This window comes from Tribolium castaneum, chromosome 1 (genome assembly GCF_031307605.1).
Source record: "Tribolium castaneum strain GA2 chromosome 1, icTriCast1.1, whole genome shotgun sequence".
In the NCBI taxonomy this organism is placed as follows: domain Eukaryota; kingdom Metazoa; phylum Arthropoda; class Insecta; order Coleoptera; family Tenebrionidae; genus Tribolium; species Tribolium castaneum.
The window spans coordinates 5,957,712-5,976,508 of NC_087394.1; the positions used below are offsets into that span (position 1 = coordinate 5,957,712).

The following is an 18,797-nucleotide window of genomic DNA, read 5'->3' on the forward strand; positions in this document are numbered from 1 at the left end:
GTTATTTTGTTTACTTACCTTCTTGACCAAAAAATAAGTAAGAATTTTCCCGAATTTTTCAAAAAAAAACTGAAATTCAGAAATGAATTTTTGGGCATGCTTGAAATCTTAGAATAGAAGAAAAATGCGGTTTTTTTCTTCAAATCCATTTCCGTTTACCAACGAAAAACTTACAAATTCGGGAAATTGTGCCAAGCAGAAAATCACAAAATTATAGTTAAAGTGATAATTTCACTTAGAAAAGAAAAAGAGTGAAGAAAATTTGTTATAAAACTCAAACTCTTTTTTTAAACAAGACAGAAACCTGCAAAATTCACTTAGAAATACAGTATTTTGACATCATTTAGCATTCAGAACGTTTTGTAATTTTTATATTGTCTAAATTTCGTCTAAAACGCGTTATTTTATCCTCAAAACAAAACAAAAACTTGCAAAATTAATAAAAACTAAATAAAAATTGTCTAATGAGTTTAGATTTCAGGAAAATCTGCAGAATAGTACGAAAACAATGCTTAAGAATAATCTAGAAAAATTCTAAAGCAAATTGTAAAGTTTTTTAAAAAGCTGCAAAGTAGAATAGAAGAAGTGTTTATAAAATAATTTTGAGTATAGATTACAAAATAAACCTAAAGAAATTCTTATAAAATAATCTAAAGAGTCCACATTTTGGATCTACAGGTTTTAGGAAACAATGATAAAAAAACTTCTAAGAAAAATCTAGAAAAATTCTATACGGAGCTAGAGAATCGTTTATAAAATATTTTTTTGAGTACAGTCCCAAAATAATTCTCCAGAAAAATCTGTTCAAGAATTTATGAAAAAGGATTTATAAAATAATATATAAGGGAATCCAGGATAATTAGAAAAAAACATAAAAATGTAGAGACAACTAACTACAAAAACAATGGTAAAGAACAATTTGGAAACTAAATAAAACCATAGAGATAAATCATAATTTGAAGATTGTAGAAAAAATGTGGAAGAAGTGATGTCCTAATAAGTTCTAAAGAAGAATTTACGAAAGAATTTAGATGCGTCCGGATTTTGAATTCTAGGGAAGAGCATAGAAACAATACTAGAAAATAATTTAAAGGAATTTTGAACACAAATAGAGAGAATTTGGAAATTGTTTATGTATTTATGTTAATTGTGTTGTTTTTCGTTAGTAGTATAAAATAATTTCGAGTACAGTCTACAAAATAACTCTACTGAAGATTTTAGAGGAAATATTTATAAAGTAATCTAAATTTAAAAATCATTTCTTCTTCTAGAGAAGAATACAGAAACAAAATTTAAGAAGGATTCGAAAGGAGATCTCAAAGATTTTTCTTTAATTTACTATATAAAAAAAGTCCACAAAAAGTCCTAAAAGAGAATTTAGACAATGTAAAGGTGAAAATAATTTTTAGAAAATAATTGTAAAGAAGCATTTGTAGAAAAAATTACAAAAAGTTTAAGACGGGTTAATAATCCAACGAATCCAGATTTCAAATTTAGCAATGGCTTAAGAAAAGACGCAGAAGTGATCTTGAGACTTGAGACGGCTTTAAAAAAATCAGAAGAATCTTGAGAATAATAAAGAATAATCTGGAATCTGGGTAGACTTTAGAAAATAATTTTAAAGATTCATCTGAAAAAATCTAAAGATGGGTTTCTAAAATAATATATAAAGAGTCGTGATATCAAATCTTGAGTCGGCTTTAAGATAATTAAGAAGGATCTTGAAAAAAATCACACGAATCTTGAAAATAATTTAAAAGGAGTACTGAAACAAAACTAAAATAAAATGTATAAAAAATCCGGAAGAATACAAATTTTTTAGTTTAGATTTACATTATGAAGAAGAGTCCACAAACAATTCTAAATGAGAATTTAGAGAATGTAGAAAAAATAGAAAATAATTGTAATGATTTATAAAAAAAATCTAAAAGTAACTAATATATTAATCTAATATATATATATATTAATCTAAAAAAAAATCTAAAATTTAAAAACACGGTTTTAGAAAAAAAATCAGAGAAGAATTTAAGAAAAAATTACGGAACCAATGCTAGGAAATAATCGAGGAAAATTCTAAATGAAAGTAAATAATAATTTTAGAAAGACGAAGTGTAGAATTACGTTTCTTTTTGTTATTAATGTTCAATAAATAAATGTATCATTTTGTTTGCATTTTACTTTTTCTGTGAGAATATGCAAGTGGCACAGTCGGCAACACCGACGTCCAGCAAGCGGATTTCGGTACCTGGGGCGAAAGACACGACTATTTAACGCATTTTGCCGACGTTCAAAGAACAACTACAGTAATAAACCTGCTACAGAGAAGGCAACTAACAGGAAGTTAATAGATACAATGGCAGCCTGAAGGCGGTTCGAACAATCACTGAAAATGGGAGTGCAGACGAACAGGTGAGATGACTGAGTGGATTTTGAGACTCCAAACTGTTTGAAATTTTAACAATTTTCCTATTTCTCCAACAAGATGGGACCAAATTCCTCAAACCACTAAATGAAATTGTGGATAAATCTTTCTGTGATACTTATGCCATCGATGTAAGTTTATGGTAAGGCTGTATTACTGTTATAAATCCATTTATCGATTCATCGGCAATATTTCTACAATAATACGGTACAGAATTGGCATGGTTTTTCTTAAGGTGACAAGAATATTACAGAGATTGTTCCAGATGATTCAAATTTTGCTGATCCTCTGATAACTGAGACTTGAACTCGATGGTGGATATTTATTTGAAAAAAATTCTATATCTATTACAACTCGATCTGAGAATTTAATAAAAAGTGGATAAATACAATGCCGAGTCAGCTAAAAACAGATGAGAGAATAAAACAATAACTAACAGTAACAAAGAGATACATAATAAATTAGTTAAGATAAAAGTCGGGAATTGTCGGAAAACTTTTATTTTACGGAATGCGCATCTTAATTTATTGCTTTATTTGTATAATGTGTTATACAGAGTGTTACAACAAGCACTGCACTGATCTTAACTACCACAAATGATTTTTACGCTTATTTGTTGTTTTTCCTTTCGTTTGATTTTTTGCCCTAGCGAGCTAATTTTTTTCTAAAAAACTAAAATTGGAAAAAAAATTGAACAATTATAACTTCTTTGGCTCTTTTACTATAATATCGGTGTTTTCCCAAAATATAAATAAATATATATAAAAATTGAACAAATGAAAAAATAAACATATAAATGCAGAGAAGTATTTAAGTACAAAAAGAAAAGTGGAAAAACTTTATGTAATAAAAAAAATTAAACTAAAGAAGATGTAAAAAGAATGAAATTAAAAATGGAAAAGAGAATTTATTAGATTTTAATAACGTTATTTTTTTTAGAATATAGAAAACCGAAGAAACTGTAAGTTTTAATATTATGAGTGTATTAAAAAATTAGTTTTCTTTTGCTCTTTTATGATAAGATCCGGTGTTTCGGTCTTTTATAATTTCTCTTCAGGGTTGGATATTTTTTTATCGCTCGAAAGACTTTTTTCGGCAAAAAATTATTTGATCAAATTTTTGTTATAGTAAGCTTTTTATTTTGAGAAAACTGAAGAAATTAAGTTGTGATACACCGAAAATTTTGAATAGTACACAATTGTCAGATAACTAATTTTTGAGATTAAAAAATGTTGTTTCGTCTCTTTTGACTCTCGTATTATAACATTTTCAAGTATAGTAATTTTCAAGTAATGTCTCTAGATCTGATTTATTATTTTTTCTACGTCTCGTCACTTACTTTGGTGATTAAATTGAATTGTAAAATTTTAATTATTTTTCAGACAACCAATTTTTGCGATTTAAAAAGTTATTTTCGTGCTCTTTTTTGGATTTCTGTAGTCTTTAGACCTATTTAAGACAGAGAAACAGCACTGAAAAATTTAATTAAAAAAACGTTTGTTCTTTCTTGGTTCTCTTATCATAAGATATTTTTTTGCTAAGTTTTCGTTGTTTTATTTTTTTTTTCTTACTTGTCTTGTATCACTGTGGCAATGTCTTATGACTTTCATGAGTTATATGTAACTTTAGTTCTAGAAAAAAATTTGCTGAACAAAAAAAATAATTGTTCAAATTTAGCAAGATTTTTTATTTTCGAAAACTGAAAACACTGTACTGTAAAATACTGAAAATTTTGAATATTTAAATAACTAAAATTTTTCAAAATGTTCTTAAGGAATTTATGGCACTGCAAGCTATTTTTTTTTCAAAAAAATGATTAAATTGAATTGTAAAGCACCAAAAATTTTAATTATTTTTCAGACAACCAATTTTTGCGATTTAGAAAGTTATTTTCGTGCTCTTTTTTGGATTTCTGTAGTCTTTAGACCTATTTAAGACAGAGAAACAGCATTGAAAAATTTAATTAAAAAAACGTTTGTTCTTTCTTGGTTCTCTTATCAGAAGATATTTTTTTGCTACGTTTTCGTTGTTTTATAATCTTTTTTTTTACTTGTCTTGTATCACTGTGGCAATGGTTATGACTTTTATAAGTTATATGTAACTTTAGTTCTAGAAAAAAATTTGCTGAACAAAAAAATTATTGTTCAAATTTAGCAAGATTTTTTATTTTCGAAAACTGAAAACACTGTACTGTAAAATACTGAACATTTTGAATATTTAGATAACTAAAATTTTTCAAAATGTTCTTAAGAAATTTATGGCACTGCAAGCTATTTTTTTCAAAAAATTGATTAAATTGAATTGTAAAGTACCAAAAATTTTAATTATTTTTCAGACAACCAATTTTTGCGATTTAAAAAGTTATTTTCGTGCTCTTTTTTGGATTTCTGTAGTCTTTAGACCTATTTAAGACAGAGAAACAGCAATGAAAAATTTAATTAAAAAAACGTTTGTTCTTTCTTGGTTCTCTTATCAGAAGATATTTTTTTGCTACGTTTTCGTTGTTTTATGATTTTTTTTTTACTTGTCTTGTATCACTGTGGCAATGTCTTATGACTTTTATGAGTTATATGTAACTTTAGTTCTAGAAAAAAAAAATTGCTGAACAAAAAAATTATTGTTCAAATTTAGCAAAATTTTTTATTTCCGAACACTGAAAACACTGTACTGTAAAAAACTGAAAATTTTGTATATTTAGATAACTAAAATTTTTCAAAATGTCCTTAAGAAATTTATGGCACTGCAAGCTATTTTTTTCAAAAAATTGATTAAAATGAATTGTAAAGTACCAAAAATTTTAATTATTTTTCAGACAACCAATTTTTGCGATTTAAAAAGTTATTTTCGTGCTCTTTTTTGGATTTCTGTAGTCTTTAGACCTATTTAAGACAGAGAAACAGCACTGAAAAATTTAATTAAAAAAACGTTTGTTCTTTCTTGGTTCTCTTATCAGAAGATATTTTTTGCTACGTTTTCGTTGTTTTATAATCTTTTTTTTTACTTGTCTTGTATCACTGTGGCAATGGTTATGACTTTTATGAGTTATATGTAACTTTAGTTCTAGAAAAAAATTTGCTGAACAAAAAAATTATTGTTCAAATTTAGCAAGATTTTTTATTTTCGAAAACTGAAAACACTGTACTGTAAAATACTGAAAATTTTGAATATTTAGATAACTATAATTTTTCAAAATGTTCTTAAGAAATTTATGGCACTGCAAGCTATTTTTTTCAAAAAATTGATTGAATTGAATTGTAAAGTACCAAAAATTTTAATTATTTTTCAGACAACCAATTTTTGCGATTTAAAAAGTTATTTTCGTGCTCTTTTTTGGATTTCTGTAGTCTTTAGACCTATTTAAGACAGAGAAACAGCACTGAAAAATTTAATTAAAAAAACGTTTGTTCCTTCTTGGCTCTCTTATCATAAGATATTTTTTTGCTAAGTTTTCGTTGTTTTAGAATTTTTTTTTTACTTGTCTTGTATCACTGTGGCAATGTCTTATGACTTTTATGAGTTATATGTAACTTTAGTTCTAGAAAAAAAAATTGCTGAACAAAAAAATTATTGTTCAAATTTAGCAAGATTTTTTATTTTCGAAAACTGAAAACACTGTACTATAAAATACTGAAAATTTTGAATATTTAGATAACTAAAATTTTTCAAAATGTTCTTAAGAAATTTATGGCACTGCAAGCTATTTTTTTCAAAAAATTGATTAAATTGAATTGTAAAGTACCAATAATTTTAATTATTTTTCAGACAACCAATTTTTGCGATTTAAAAAGTTATTTTCGTGCTCTTTTTTGGATTTCTGTAGTCTTTAGATCTATTTAAGACAGAGAAACAGCACTGAAAAATTTAATTAAAAAAACGTTTGTTCTTTCTTGGTTCTCTTATCATAAGATATTTTTTTGCTACGTTTTCGTTGTTTTATAATCTTTTTTTTACTTGTCTTGTATCACTGTGGCAATGTCTTATGACTTTTATGAGTTATATGTAACTTTAGTTCTAGAAAAAAAAATTGCTGAACAAAAAAATTATTGTTCAAATTTAGCAAAATTTTTTATTTCCGAAAACTGAAAACACTGTACTGTAAAAAACTGAAAATTTTGAATATTTAGATAACTAAAATTTTTCAAAATGTTCTTAAGAAATTTATGGCACTGCAAGCTATTTTTTTCAAAAAATTGATTAAACTGAATTGTAAAGCACCAAAAATTTTAATTATTTTTCAGACAACCAATTTTTGCGATTTAAAAAGTTATTTTCGTGCTCTTTTTTGGATTTCTGTAGTCTTTAGACCTATTTAAGTCAGAGAAACAGCACTGAAAAATTTAATTAAAAAAACGTTTGTTCTTTCTTGGTTCTCTTATCAGAAGATATTTTTTTGCTACGTTTTCGTTGTTTTATAATCTTTTTTTTACTTGTCTTGTATCACTGTGGCAATGTCTTATGACTTTTATGAGTTATATGTAACTTTAGTTCTAGAAAAAAAAATTGCTGAACAAAAAAATTATTGTTCAAATTTAGCAAGATTTTTTATTTCCGAAAACTGAAAACACTATTAATACTGAAAAATTTGAATATTTAGATAACCAAAATTTTTCAAAATGTTCTTAAGGAATTTATGGCATTAAGATCAAATTAAACTCTTTTTCTCTTTTTTTTGGCACTCTTACCATTTATCATAGGCATATTTTTCAGTATTTAGGACTGAATTATTTTTTAATTTATTATTTTTTCTGGATCACAGTAAAATAGTCTTATGCCCTTGTTTTAAAAAAACTTAGCTAAAGAAAAAAAAAAGATTTTTGTTTTATCTAATTGTTTCACCGAGGAATTTTTTGTTGAATTCTTTATTGTTACATCCTAATTTTTGTTGAGACGAACGATTTTTTTTCATAGTTTTTGTTACGTCCAGAGAATTTTTCTAAAATTATTTATTTATTTATTCATTTTACTTTGATCATATTTTTATTCTACTCTTTCATTTTTAAGTAATAATTTTTGTTAAGATTTTTGGGATTTTTTTTGTCATTATTTTTTGTATATTGATACTTTTCTACTTTTTTAATTGCAATTCTGTAACTAAATTTTAACGTGTTTTTGTCAAATTTTTAAGTTTGTCCTCTGTTTAAAGAATTTCTTATCAACACAAGCACATGAAACGTACACTATTTAATTCAGGAAAAGTTATGTACTGAAACAAATTGTTTCTGTCTGCTGTGCTCCTACTCGTAAATCCAGCTAATTGCATAAATACATAAATGGACAACACACAAACACAATACTAATTTCACGATACATTAACAATGATAGCTTGCTGCTTATTACACAAAATGAATTTTAAATTTACACATTTACATTGCATGAGCCACTTTTTTCAATTATTTCTTTCACAATGATTTATTTATTTGAGAAAAATTGCCTCTAATTTATTCGAGAGCTTGAACTTGTGTTAGAGTTAGATTTGGCTTATTTCACTCGAAGAAACTCTTCATTAAAGCTAAAAGCAGTTCATTAATAGTCATCCTCTAACCGGATTCACAAAGGAAAATCACTCAACTGTGGTAAAAAGCGAAATTTCCTGAGTGCATCACTGAAGAATCTCTTCTTCAGTTAACGTTCCAGGTTCGAGTACACTTCAAAAAGTCACTCAACCGATTCTTCACGAAGATATTTCGGGTGTTGATAATTAAATTAAAAGAAACAAATTTCTATTACAAATCCCTTTATTCAACTACTAAACCAGCGCTTCTCACTATTCTACTACAATCTACTTTAGTAAAACTTATCATTATCTTCACTGAAGCAATAATTATGTTGAAACTTGTCACTGAAACTGAAACAGTGAATAAATAAAATATGTACACAAAATAACTGTAAAATCAATCCTCATAAAAACCAACTGGTGATTATGGCAATCTCAACAATCACGCTTTAAAAAAATACAAAATCCCACTAATAACTAATTTGTTACATTTCGTTATGTACTACTCTACCTACGAGTAATTTGTTATTGTACCTAACAACGGACGATTCAATTCCAATAAAATTCATAGGAGAATGAAAACAACTAAATTAATTTATAATTTATGATCACATAAACTTTAAAAATGGCTTGGCTTCACTATTATTCAAAATTAATTAAGTACATTATTCTAACTACCATTTCTCATTCTTATCACACTAGCACTGTATCACAAAAAGACCCAGATTTAGTGAAAAGTTTATACAGCTCCACTAAATTGGGCAATTTCCTATTTTTGAGGTTCCTCAATCACAAACCAATCAGTGAGTGGTTAAGTGATTTATCGTTTCATAATTCTTATATTATTACTTTTTCAACAAATTAGAATCTCACTGATTTTAACTTTGCTCTTTGTTAGTTCTTGGCAGACTTCACAATTCAAATTTTTTTGTTTTTAATTTTTTTAACTTTTAACTTTTGAGGTAAATTTTGTCCTTATTTTCTAAATTTACCTACTTTTGTCGTTTCTGAATTCCTCATTTGGTCTGAATTATATTGTTTTGTTTTATCTTTATGTAATTAACTCAAAATTTGCTTTTCCGCAAATACCTAACCAAATAGTTAGTGAAAAAAAAAACCTTAATAAAACTTCGATTTTTCGGCACTCATATGATAAAGATTTAGTTTAAATACGGCTTATTTCGGACGACTCTTTAATTCTAAACGAGAAAACTTTAATAAAATATACTGAAAACGCCTTATTCTGGCTTAAAAGTACGAATTATGTTGCAGTTTGAATGAAAACGGATTATTTCGGACGACTTTTTGCTTCAAAACAAGAAAACCTTTATAAAATACACTGAAAACACATTATTCTGGCTTAAGAGTACGAATTATGTTACAGTTTGGATGAAAACGGCTTATTTCGCGTGACTCTTTGCTTCGAAATGAAAAAAAAATTAATGAAACACACTGAAAACGCCTTATTTTGGTTTAAAAGTACGAATTATATTAAAGTTTGGATGAAAACAACTTATTTCGGACGACTTTTTGCTTTGAAACGAGAAAATTTTAATGAAACACACTGAAAACGCCTTATTCTGGCTTAAGAGTACGAATTATGTTACAGTTTGGATGAAAACAGCTTATTTCGAGTGGCTTTTTGCTTCGAAATGAAAAAAAACGTTAAAAAACACACTGAAAACGCCCTATTCTGGCTTGAAAGTACGAATTATTTTAAAGTCTGGATGAAAACGGTTTATTTCGGACGACTCTTTGCTTTGAAACGAGAAAACTTTAATGAAACACACTGTAAACGCCTTATTCTGGCTTAAGAGTACGAATTATGTTACAGTTTGGATGAAAACGCCTTATTTCGGACGACTCTTTGCTTTAAAACAAGAAAACCTTGATAAAATACACTGAAAACACCTTATTCTGGCTCAGAAGTGTTGATTAATTTTTAGAAAAAAAACTTCTTCTTCAAATTTTTAAAGTTTTAATTAAATTCCGACTTTTTTCTATGGTTTTTCGAATTCCTCCTTTTTTTGAAAAGTTCTAATAACTTTTTGTCGCGAGAATTTTTGGTTAAAAGTTCATTTTTCATCGATTTTTTTTGCATTTAATTACACACAATAAATTGTGTAAGAAGATTTCAATTTTTTCAGAGAATGTTCAAGGATTTCAAGGGAACGACAAAAAGCACTTTTTTAAGTTTCTGTATTTTTCATCTTCATTTCTTTTCATCTTCGATTTTTTTAGAATTAATTTACAATTTTATTTTCCTCCATGATTTTTGTTTTGTTTGGTTTCTCTTTCCTAATTGCATTGTGTTTAATCTGAAGAATAAAAAAGTGACAAAATCTTTTAGTGTTTCAATATTTTATTATTTTTCCAAGAATTTTTGGTTTAGTTCCATTTTAATTTTATAATTTTTTGATTTTCTTTTACTTAATCTATAAATCACGGAAAGTTTTGTGAAAATTTGTTAAGAAAAGAACGTCTTTTTCGTAGATTTTGTTGTTTTTAGCATTCCAAGGATTTTAAAGTTACCAATGCAGGTAACAAACATCTTGTGAAAAAATGTAAAGAAATTACAAAAATCACTTTTTTCAGTGTTTCATTAAACTTCTCAGCAACTATTTATTATTTTTCCTAGACTTTCATTTTTTTTGTTTGTCTTATATTTATTGCATTTTAATGAATCTGACAAAGTATAAGGTAAAGCTGAAAAATACAATCACTTTTCTGTATTTTTTTTTGGATAATTTTTCTCACATTATGATATTTTATTCCAACTATAATACGATCGATAAATCAATCACCTGCATATTTTGTGAAGTTGTTTAAATAAAAAAAAATGACGCTTTTCAGAGATTATAATTTTTTTCAGTGTTTCAGGCATTTTTCCTGTAAGATGTTTCCGTGAAAGATTTTGGATATTGCTCACATTTATTTAATAAATCATTAAATGAATAAAAAATATCCATCACATGAGATTGTGAAGTTTTGTTTTTTTCTTACCAAGTTCTATCTTTGTTTGTCTAATGATATCTTTAATTTATAAATATAATCGATAATTAACTAGAAATTTGTAAAAAAATTAAATTAAATACAGACACCCATACCATTTTTTCGAAGATTTATTATCCTAAAATTTTTATTTATTTACTTCCGTTTGAATTACATTGTGTCATTTTGTATTGTCTACAGAACTATATGTAAAGACGTGTAATGCAGAAACATTTGAGTACTTTTGTTCGATAAGCCTTTCCAAGAATTTGTTTCTTTTGTTGATTTATCTTTGTATTCTTTCAATTTTTTCATTGTATGTATTAATTTAAAAGAGAGAAACACACAAAATACCATTTTTGCCAAGTTTCAATTTTTGTCTTATTAATTTTTTTACAGTTTGTTTATAATTTATTTATAAAGTTACCGATACAAGTAACAAACATCTAGTGAAAAAATGTAAAGAAATTGAAAAAAAACCACTTTTTTCAGTGTTTTATTAAACTTCTCGGCAACTATTTATTATTTTTCCTAGACTTTCATTTTTTTTGTTTGTCTTATATTTATTGCATTTTAATGAATCTGACAAAGTAAAATGGAAAGCTGAAAAATACAATCACTTTTCTGTATTTTTTTTTGGATAATTTTTCTCACATTATGTTATTTTGTTCAAACTATAATACGATCGATAAATTAATCATCTGCATATTTTGTGAAGTTGTGTAAAACAAAGAAAAATTGGCGCTTTTCAGAGATTATAATTTTTTTTAGTGTTTCAGATATTTTCCTTATAAAATGTTTCCGTGGAAGGTTTTTGATATTGCTCACATTTATTTAATAAATCATTAAATCAATAAAAAAATATCCATCACATGATATTGTGAAGTTTTGTAAAGCAAATAAAGAATTTGCGTTTTTCAGTTCTTTTTCTTACCAGGTTCTATCTTTCTTTGTCTAATGATATCTTTAATTTATAAAAAAATCGATATTTAGAAATTTAAATTTTTTAGAAAATTAAATAAAATACAGACACCCATACCATTAACCCAAAATTTTTAGTTATTTACTTACGTTTGAATTACAATGTGTCATTTTGTATTATCTACAGAATTATATGTAAAGACGTGTAATGCAGAAACGTTTGAATACTTTTCTTCAATAAGCCTTTCCAAGAATTTGTTTTTTTTTTTAATTATCTTTGTATTCTTTTATTTTTTTCATTGAAATTTTTTGTGAAAATGTGTAAGAGATACACACAAAATAACATTTTTGCCAAGTTTCAATTTTTGTCTTATTAATTTTTTTATACTTTGTTAATTTCATCCAATAAATCACTTAACCCCCATCTTTACAACATCTCTGAAACAATATTTCCGTCCACTCCCAATGCTTCAATCCCTCAAACAGGAGTCCCCTTCACACATACACTTCGCCCCTTTTCGACGAATTATTATTAACATTATTCTGCGAAACCACCGACGTTTTCCTACTCCTGGAGCCATCATTCGACGGCGTTAGCGACGTCTCGGCCACAGCCCCCATGGACGCCGTCGCCGTCGAATTCTTACTCTCCTTGGAGCCACTCGACGACGCCTCCGACACGTCACTACTCCGACTCGTCAACTGCACCTCCTCCTCCCCTGGGGTCAACTCCGTCAAGACCAGCGGCTGATTCGCCCCTTTTTCTCCCTCAAAAACGGAAATAAAACTCGTTTTCTTCGCCTCCGGCTCATTCCGAGCCATCAGGGGGCTGTTATGCACCGAAGTCAACCCCAAGCTCGTCAGCTGTGACACCGTCATGGGTACACTGACGGGGGTTGTGGTCAGGACTGGCCCCAGACCTGGGGATAGCACGGCTTGGGCCAGGGCGGCGGTGCCAGGCTGGTGGGGGTGGAGGGTGTTGTTGACGGAGTTGGAGCCGTCCAGTTCCTGGATGGGGGAGAGGACCACCTGGACCACGGGGCCGTCGCCGCTGGGGTAGGTGGGGTAGGCGGTCTGGAGGTGGGGCATGAGGGTGATGCCGTGCGACATCTGGTTCTGGATGTTGGCCACGTTGGCGGCAGCCATGCGGTTCTCACGGTCGACCACTTCTTTGGTCACGTCGGGGGTGGGAATGCGGGGGCGGTTGCGGACTTGCATGGGGGCGGCGCCGCTGAATCTTGAGCCTGAGGGACAAAAATATTTAAAAATTGATTGAAATGTTAATTATTTATGTTAAATTAATGTTCTTAACATAAAAATGTTTTCCATATCGAGTGCGATATTCTCCGCGAAAAAGTTGAGTCAAGTTATTCAAGTTTTGATTTATTTTCAACAGTGGAATGTTACTATAACAATTTAAATCACTGAACGACAAGCTTTGTTTGTAAAGTGTGAAACTTGGAACTTAAGCTTGATTTATTGTTAATTAGTTCATTAATCTGACCAATTAATAAACGTAAGCCGCTTTATTTATTTTCAGCCTTTGCCCAAAATGTGCTTGCAGATTTTAAATTCTACTCAACTTATTTGAAGAAACTAGGAAGTAAAAGGAAAAAAATCGATCTATTTTCGAGCTTTTTTTGGGGATTTTTAAGTGAGAAAATGTTACAGAAGCCCGGGCGTATGAATTCAATAAAATTTAGTAATAGATGCTTAATAATTGCTTAATAATTTATATTCGTATATCAACTTAAATTTCTTTAACATTGACATTTACGTTACAAATTAAATTAATTAATTAATATCGCATATTTCTTGTTGAAAAATGGTAAAATTTGCATTAAAAATTCAAAATCTCCACTTTAGACATCAACACTACATTTCGTACGATTTTTTTTTGCTTAAAAAGGGAAAAACCCGATGTAGAAAATTTAGAAAACATAATTTCTTTACTTAAAACGAAAAATCTCACTTTAGAATGGCTGAAATCGCTTTATGCTGGACGTAAACGATGACTTAACAACCAGTTTATTTGAAAAATTTTGAATTCGCTCAATTCCTTGCTTTCAAGCGCAATAACTCTTTGTGGAAAAGTTTAAACTACACTATTTTGCTCGAAAACGAAGATTTAGGTACTAATTTAGATGAAAACACTTAATTTTGAACAACTCCTTGATTAAAATAAAAAAAAAAACTCGAAAAAAAGCTGCAATCACTATGTTCTGACTGAACGCAAAGATTTAGAGAGCAGTTTAATTGAAAACACTTAATTTCGGACGATTCTTTGCTCAAAAATAAAATATCTTGTTGTAAAAAGATCAAAATTGCTTTATTCTGGCCAAAAACGATGATTTAATCTCCACTTTAGACGTCAACGCTACATTTCGTACGATTTTTTTGCTTAAAAGGGGAAAAACTCGATGTAGAAAATTTAGAAAACATAATTCCTTTACTTAAAACGAAAAATCTCACTTTGGAATGGCTGAAATCGCTTTATGCTGGGCGTAAACGATGACTTAACAACCAGTTTATTTGAAAATTTTTGAATTCGCTCAATTCCTTGATTTCAAGCGCAATAACTCTTTGTGGACAAGTTTAAACTACACTATTCTGCTCGAAAACGAAGATTTAGGCACTAATTTAGATGAAAACACTTAATTTTGAACAACTTCTTGATTAAAATAGAAAAAAAAACTCGAAAAAAAGCTGCAATCGCTATGTTCTGACTGAACGCAAAGGTTTAGAGAGAATTTTAATTAAAAACACTTGATTTCGGACGATTCTTTGCTTAAAAAAAAATATCTGGCTGTGAATAGACCAAAATCGCTTTATTCTGGCCAAAAACGATGATTTAATCCCCTCTTTAGACGTTAACACTTTACTTCATAAGATTTTTTTGCTTAATAAAGAAAAAACTCGCTGCAGAAAATGTAGAAACCATAATTTCTTTACTTAAAAACGAAAAATCTCGCTTTAAAATGGCTGAAATCGCTTTATCCTGGACGTAAACTAAGATTTAACCACCAGTTTATTTGAAAAATTTTGAATTAGCTCAATTCCTTGCATTCAAGCGCAATAACTCTTTGTGGAAAAGTGTAGACTACACTATTCTGCTCGAAAACGAAGATTTATGCACTAATTTAGATAAAAACACTTAATTTTGAACAACTCCTTGATTAAAATAGAAAGAAAACTCGTAAAAAAGCTGCAATCGCCAAAAAAATACTTGATTTCGGACGATTCTTTGCTTAAAAATTAAAAATTTTGCTGCGAAAAGACCAAAATCACCTAATTCTACCTGAAGACGACGATTTAAGCATTACTTTAGTTGGAAACACTTAATTTTGGACAATTTTTTGCTTAAAAAATGAAAAACACGCTGTAAAAAGTGTGAAATCGCCTTAGTCGAAAAACGCGCTGTAGGAAGTGTAAAATCGCCTTAGTCTGCTTGAAAACGACAATTTAGAAGAATCAGTTTAACTAAAAATACTTTACTTTCTAGCATAAAAACGAAAAAAATCACTTTAGATTGGCTGAAGTCGCTTTATTTTAGTCATAAACACCAGTTTAGTTTAAAACATTTGATTTTCACAATTCCTTGTTTAAAAATTAAAAAACGCTCTGCAGATAGATTACAATGCCTTTATTCTGACAAGAAAACGACGATTTAAGCACTAGTTTAATTGAAAACACTTGATTTTGGACGATTTCTTACTTAAAAGCCAAAAAACTCGTTGTAGAAAAGCTGAAATCGCTTTATTATGTCTCCAAATTACTTTAGGTAAAAAGACTTAATATTTAGGACACTTTTTTACATAAAAAATGGAAAAACTCGATATGGAAAGGTTGAAATCGCCTTATTCTGTCTGAAAAGACTTATATTTTTTTCCATTTTAGTTGTAAAAACTTAATGTTGGATGATTTCTTGCTCAAAAATGTAAAAACTCGCTGTAGATAGTCTGAAATCATGAAATCATCTTATTCTGCCGGAAAATGACAATTGGAAAGCAATTGTTTATTTAGAAGGACTTTATTTCCTTAAAAACAAAAAAAAATTCGTTGAACCTTTTTTATTCTAGTTGATTTATGTACCACTTTAGTTGTAAACTTAATTTCGGACAATCACTTCAAAGGACCTTAATACAGTTTTTTGTTTTTCTCACAAAATTTTGCGTTAGCTCGTTTTAGGCGCACCATCAGCAGAATTTTCAAATTTTTTCGGGAAACAGGCCATTAAAAGAACCTTCGATTGATATTTTGGCAACTCATTTGAAACATTTTCTTAAAATTGTGAACCAACAATTATTTTTGGGCTTTAGTGAATTTTTTGTGTCGGAAAAATTTTATTTTTTTTTAGTTTTATTTAATTTTTGAAAAAGGGTAAACTCGAAAACAATACCTTGTTTTTTCTGATTCCGGCCCGATTTTCGCCCAACTAATCGATCGTAAATGGACATTTTTTGCGGTGGGGTGCCCCCCGGTAATTGCCCATTTTCAGGGTTGGCATAAACCGAATTACCCCGATGTCGACCAAACAACCCTCCGGAAGAATAAGCCGTTGAGGCGGAACGAATTGAACCCATTCCGGTCCTGGAAATTTGACGGGTGAACCAATTGGAACTTTTCCTTCTCTCCACAATCGGAGTGTCCACACTTTCCTACAATTTTATTATTTTCAACCAATTTAAACACAGTTTATGCTAATAAGGTTGAAAAATATTGACAATAGTTGAGTGCATTTAATAAGAAACTGTTCAAACAATTTTTGAAATTTTTAATTTTTGAGAAAAAATTGTAAATTAAATTGTTTATATCACTCTTAAATTAAACCATTATCAGCAGTTATTACCTCATTCAGTATCTTTTTTTTTAATTTAAATATTTTTGAATATTTTTTGAACAGCTTCCTTTTAAAATCTGGAAACTACTCCCAATACAGTTCAACCTTAATAAATAAAAAATTAAAGACGTACGTAATCGGCATACATGTCGTCATGAATCAGCGATTTTTTGGGAGCCAATAAATTGGCATATAGCCCATCTGTGGTCTTGATTTTGTACATTTCGGCTGAGCCTTTGGGTTCCTCTCTTCGATAGTGTTCTGAAGCCACCGTATATGGTAATTCTTTCGGTACCACTTCATCCCAGTACTGGTCTTTTAACAATTCGGGATGCTCCTCGTGCATTTCATCGACAATCATGTAAGCAGCCTGCGAAACAATGACGAACCTTGACACCGTTTGCCATTTCAATTTAATTAAAACTTTGCAAGAAATTACACCGAAATTAGTGTCGTTTGTCTGGCAGAAAATTATTATACATCGTGTCCCAGCGAGTTGCTAAAGCCCATAATTGACCTTTACATAATTTAATAATTAGGAATTTAAATCGTACTTATTACTTTGCTCAAAGCCGATTCAATAATTGTTTTCCCAAAATGGGTGAGTTTTTAGTCCAAAATTTTTGGCGTGATTGAATGAGGTTTTAATGTTTTTATTTTAAGACAACTTTGAGAAAATCAATTTTGTTTTTATTTCGAAACAGGCTATAAGAACGTCAGTTCTATTTACTTTGGTGAATTTTTGCGAAATTCTCCAAAATAAATAAGGTTTTAACTCAGAATAATCGAATTTTCGACCTACCTAAAATATTTTTGACTTCTTTTGTAAAGGAAATTTCAAGAAAATCTGAAATAATCGTCAGTTGTAATTTCAGATCGTGATTTTTTTGGTGAAATTTTAGAAAAAAATTTTCAATAAAGCTAAAATAACAAAATTTTTGAAGTGTAAATAAACGTCAGTTGTTATTTAAGACCGTGATTTTTTTGACAAAATTTTCGAAAAGGACTCTCAAAACACCTAAAATAACAAAATTTTTGTAAGTGTAAGTAAGGTTTAAGAAAGTTTTGTGAAAAGTGTTGCTAAATCACCCCAAATCAAGCTAAAAGAATGTCAATTTCAATTTAATCTGGAAGTTTTTCTGATAAAATAAGTGAGTTTTTCATTATTTTTCGTCTATTTTTGAATAATTTCAAGAAAAAAATTATTTCACGCCTAAGCAATAGCAATTCGATCAAAATTGTTAATTTTTTTGTCAAAATTCCATAAAAATTTTCGATGGTATTAAGCGTTACTTTGATCGATTTTAAGCAAATTTCGAGAAAACAATTTGATTTCATTAAAGAACGAAATCGCTGTAGACAGACCATTAATTAGTTTCGATCTAGTTTAGCAATTTTTTGACGAAATTCCTCAAAGTGAGTGAGTTATTAGCTTAAAATTGTGTAATTTTTGACCTAATTATGCCAGTTTTTAGTCGGATTAAAAAATATTCCAGAAAAAAGTAAGTTTCCTGCTTATAAAGCAAACTAGGTTGCTTATAAAGGCGTTAGTTTTCGTCTAAAGTGGTCATTTTTTTGACAGAATTAATCGAAATAATAAGTTTTTAGATCTAAATAACGAAATTTTCTGATTTTTCTGTCTGTTTCAATACAAAATAAATATGTATCATAAAGTCATAAAGCAAACAAAGTCAGTTTCGACCAAAGTTTGTCATTTTTGTCCAAATTACCTAAGAAAAAATCACGTAAACGAGTTTTTTGATCATTTAGCGAGTTAAAGTAATATAAATAAGCCAAAGGAACCACAGTTTCGATCTAAATTGTTTATTTTTTGACAAAATTTCCATAAATAGTAAATTTTTAGCTAAAAAAGTTTTTACACTTAACTGATTTATATTTGGGCATTTTAAATAACTTAGGGAAAAAATATTTGTTTAGCGCCGGACAAGAGCGAACGTCAGATTTGATCAAAATTGTTCATTTTTGAAATGAAATGCCAAAAATTAGGTTTTTTATTAAAACACCGAAATTTTCGACGGAATTAAGTGTTATTTTGGTCGGTTTTCAGCAAATTTCGAGGAAACAAATTGTTTTCATGAAAGGATGAAATCGCTCTAGATATCAGACCA

General features: G+C 28.8%; 1 protein-coding gene across 3 annotated transcripts in view; it reads right to left on the bottom strand.

Annotated features, from left to right (window-relative positions):
• Positions 1 to 8,139: 8,139 nt before the first annotated feature.
• Best2 (Bestrophin 2) overlaps positions 8,140 to 18,797 on the bottom strand; it is a 48,176-nt gene continuing 37,518 nt past the window's right edge. For all 3 annotated transcript variants that reach the window (XM_015978590.2, XM_015978588.2, XM_015978589.2), the window contains 3 exons: positions 16,802 to 17,038; positions 16,228 to 16,486; positions 8,140 to 13,072 (listed from right to left, as the gene is read on the bottom strand). In XM_015978590.2, coding sequence (XP_015834076.2) covers positions 12,324 to 13,072; positions 16,228 to 16,486; positions 16,802 to 17,038 — 1,245 coding nt within the window. In that variant the 3' untranslated portion in view covers positions 8,140 to 12,323. The remainder of the gene's footprint in view (positions 13,073 to 16,227; positions 16,487 to 16,801; positions 17,039 to 18,797) is intronic.